The 4,530-nt window shown below is 27.7% G+C and overlaps 1 protein-coding gene across 1 annotated transcript in view; it reads right to left on the reverse strand.

Moving 5' to 3' along the window:
• Positions 1-545: 545 nt before the first annotated feature.
• Positions 546-4,530, reverse strand: part of LOC106681854 (synaptic vesicle 2-related protein) — a gene marked incomplete in the record, with an annotated part of 34,655 nt that continues 30,670 nt past the window's right edge. The window contains 2 exon segments of the mRNA XM_067046239.1: positions 546-1,921; positions 4,075-4,202. Of these exon segments, the coding sequence (XP_066902340.1) occupies positions 1,845-1,921; positions 4,075-4,202 (205 nt within the window).

The raw sequence follows: 4,530 nt of genomic DNA on the forward strand, positions 1-4,530 counted from the left end.
AATATAGAAGAAATACTAATAAATAAAAGTAAATACTTACAAGAAATAAAAAATGTCCTATAAAAGTATTTCATAATGAAGTTATTAGTGAATGAAGAGGTAAGATGACACACATATTTATAATCACATAACCCTTTCATTTACACTGAAATATCCCAGATAGGTCCGGCTGTTCTGGGACACATTTAAAGTAGCCTTCTTTTTTTTGCATATGAAAATATTAAAATATTTTGAGTTGAATATTTGGAATCTTAATTATTGTTTACATTTATTATCTTTGACGCACTTCCAACACATACTAACCCTCTAATTCAAGGACTATCAACACTAGACTTACCAGCAAGGACGACGTTTACGAAGGACCTGGAATAGGGACCTCTTAAATTGATTTTTAAATTTAAATTTTAATGGAGAGGCATCATTGGATGACCTTAATCTTCATTCATGCCTTCATTTTTTTTTTTATTGTTATTTTTTTTTCTCTCTCTACATCTCATTTGCTGGTTGTAAAAATACTTTTACAGTTGTGAATAAACTAAATAAAGTCAAAAAACAAAAAAAAAAAAACATTTATTATCTTAGCTTACATACACTGTATTTGTTTATTCTTAATTTTTACTGGACATTTTACCATTTTGAACCTTTAACTAGGGAGGTGGGATATACTCTAGATAGCAATTAAATATTCATAAATTTGGACTCGTATCACTCCATCCCTTTTAAAATTTTCATAATATTAGTCATTCTTCAAGATAAAAATGTAGTTAACCTTAAATACTAGCACAGAAAGCACCATTGGATTCCTTTTTATTTTTTATGGTCCTCTTCCTAGTGAGTTCTTACATACAAAGGGATTACCTACATAGTACCACCTTATTCTAAATTCATGAGGGGGGGGGGGAGCAGTCAATTTATGTTTTATGGGGACCACCAAAAAAATAAAAGTCAACCTACCAGGCCTTTGAGGAAATCAAAGTTGTGCTCTAACTCCTTTAGCTACAAATGGACCATACTATTTGAATCCATCAGAGGTTTGGAAAACACCAAATCCCATGGAGTCTTTTTTTGTCACCAAATTTTATTCATTTTTAAATTTTCTTTATAAAGCCCCCACAAGTCACAAGGATTAATTTTATTAAGCAACTAGGAAAATCTTGTTAACTCTACATATGATCTATAAAGCATCAAGCTTACAAATATGTACATTACCTAATAACATAAAATCATAGGGGCCAAATGAACTACGAAGAAGGCTTTTCACAGACTTGCACAAATGAAGTTACAGGTATAGTGATAACTATACAATACAGGTATAGTAATAGCTATGTAAAATTAAAAAAGGTTGTGTGTGTTTATCTCTTGCTGAAATGTTTTGCTTGGAACACTTGAATTGATAGCTCATTATTTTTCCACTTTTGGGAGTTAAATTGTTTTGGTTTACAATTTAGTAGTGGAATGTGTTGGCTTTAAAACAGTTGAGTAAATATTTATTTTAAGTAAACAGCACTAAAATTGAAATTTCAAATGATTTTGTACTTTTCCTAAATAATTTTTATTTCCTATAATAAATATGATCAACCTTAGCTTTTCCAATTATAAAATTGTGGATAAATAATTTTAAAAAATTAAAAACAATTGGAATTTCCAAAATTCTCACCTCTCTAGTTAAAGGTTATACCGATTATAAAAGATAGAGCTCACAATTAATTTTTATAATAACAACTGTTTTTATAATTTTAAAACTGAAGGTTGATTAATAACATTCCTGAAACTTAGAGTATTTAAAATAAGTTGGCACTTTTTAATTTTTGGTGCAAAGTTCAACTGTCAATGATGCTTGATCATTAGTTTCCTTTTGAAGGATCTGCATCCTTGTCTTCTATGGGCTTTCGTGGTATCAGTAGTATTAGCACTGCCATAACTAAAACAAATTGTTTTAATTACAATTAAGCAATTTGAGTTCATTATATTTATAAACACTCCCCTTCTGACTAAATCCAAATTATTCAATTTTTTTTCTAAACTGATTTACTTCAATTGATTTCGTTTAGATACTTTAAAGTAAGAGTAAGTTAAGTTTGGGTTTTGTGTCTATATTTTCTAGAGCCAAAAATAAAATTACCAATCAAGCCTCATAGATTTTTTAAAAATATTATTATTAAAATTTACAACTGTATATTGTATAATACATTCAATAAATTTGATCTTAGTTAAAATGGAGTGTTACAGGCATGTAGAGCAACTACCCATTGGTAGCACTCTAATGACATTTTACAATGGTCCCATGGCCATTTTCTTTTCAGGTGCCTCGGAGGATTGTCAGGAATGGAAGTGGATGCAAGTTTAGAAACTAGGGGGTTTGAGTGGTTAGGGAGTTTTTAATGGAAGGAGTGATATCTGGTTCGGGCTAAATCGGTTACATAGGGAACATTAAGGTCTTTATGTATGGATTTATTTGTAACAAAGTAAGGAGCATTGAGGATTTTACGGAGGATTTTGGATTGTAAGGATTGGATACAAGAAGAATTCAAAGGTTTAGTGGAGCCCCAAAGCTCAACTCCATATCTCCAGATTGGCCTTAATAAAGTCATGTAGATCAGCCTTTTGTAATGTGTTGGAAGTTTAGACCGTTTGTCTAGTAAGTGCTGTAATAGTCAAAATCGACGTGCAGTTTTGTGTCTTTTCAGTCTTGTGTGAGGATTCCAGGTTAATCATTTGTCGAAATGTAGTCCAAGATAGTGGATCTGTTCGACAGGGGTAAGAGTAACATTATTAAATGAAACTGTAGGGCAGTCGGTAGGTTTACGACAAAGGATAAAGGTTATTTGATGGGATTATTTAGAATTTATCTTAATTACGGCACCATTCTTTGAGAGCTGTGGTATGGTATTGATTAATGGGGAATTAAAATTTATTTTAATCTATGACAAACAATTTTTAAATTTCTAAATTTACAGCAAATATTTTCTAATTTTAAAATTAATTCCTTAATAATAATAAAAATTCCTAATTTCAAAATTGTAAGTATTTCCTGCAAATAATGACTTGGTTTTAATTTTGGTTCTTGTTGTATTCAGTCATAAAACTAAATTCGAAAAAAAAACATCAATGTTAAATTTATTCAAACTAAAAATTACTTATAAGAGAATGATTCCATATTTTTGTTTTTAATTTATTTTAACCTTTTGTAAACAATTTCTAAATTTGCTACAAAGTAGTATTTCCTCCTGCAAACAATGACTTGGTTTTCATTTTGGTTCTTGTTGTATCTAGTCATAAAACTGAATTCGTAAAATATCAATGTTAAATTTATTCAATCTAATAACTACATAAAAGTTAACCATTCCAAAATTTTTTTAACCTTTGGCAAACAATTTTTAAATTTCTAAATTTACAGAAAATGTTTCCTAATTTATAAATTAATTCTTTAATAATAATAAAAATTCCTAATTTTAAAATTATAAATATTTCCTGAAAATAATGACTTGGTTATAATTTTGGTTTTTGTTGTATTTAGTCATAAAACTAAATTTGTAAAACATCAATGTTAAATTTCTTCAATTTAATAATTAAATAAAAGTGAACCATTCCAAAATGTTTAAAATTTATTTTAATTTTTGGCAAACAATTTAAAAATTTCTAAATTTACAGCAAATATTTCCTAATTTTAAAACTGTAAGTATTTCCTGCAAATAATGACTTGGTTGTAATTTTGATTCTTATTGCAGTTAACCATAAAACTAAATTTGTAAAATATCGATGTTAAATTTATTTAATATAATAATTACATAAAAGTAAACCATTCCAAAATGTTTGACAAACAATTTTTAAATTTACAGCAAATATTTCCTACTTTTAAAATTAATTCTTTAATAATAATAAAAATTCCTAATTTTGAAATTGTAAATATTTCCTGCAAATAATGACTCAGTTTTAAAATTTCAAAAAATCTAATTTTACTATCGTCATCAAGTACCTACATTATTAAAACCAATATATTTTAAGGTACTGAAGATACTGTACAAAAATAATATCTAATATTTTATTTTGTTAGAGATTTAAATATTCTCTTACCTAATGCAGACAATGCCAGTCCATAAAATAAGAAATCACAGTAAGTATAGATGATGTTTGCCATTAGAAAGTTCAAAGATAAAGTACCTATCCTCGAAATTAACATCAGAACACTAACGCTGGTAGCTCTGGAAAAAAAAAATTATTTTATAATATGAATTATTTATAAAATAAGATGGTCTGAGTGCGGTAATCAATAAACTCAAACAGTAATTAAGTTATTTAATGTGAGCCAATGTTTCACCCCAGTTTGGAGAGCATCTTCAGAGCTAAGAAAGATACTAACAATTAAAATAATGTTAAAAAATAAGAGAAGAAATACATGAAATAAGACATAAGAGAATAGAATACATGAAATAAGACATAAGAGAATAGAATACATGAAATAAGACATAAGAGAATGAAATACATGAAATAAGACCTAAGAGAATAGAATATATGAAATAAGACATAAGA

The sequence above is a fragment of the Halyomorpha halys genome, unplaced genomic scaffold (genome assembly GCF_000696795.3).
Source record: "Halyomorpha halys isolate HHAL.00 unplaced genomic scaffold, Hhal_1.1 Scaffold370.1, whole genome shotgun sequence".
Lineage (NCBI taxonomy): Eukaryota > Metazoa > Arthropoda > Insecta > Hemiptera > Pentatomidae > Halyomorpha > Halyomorpha halys.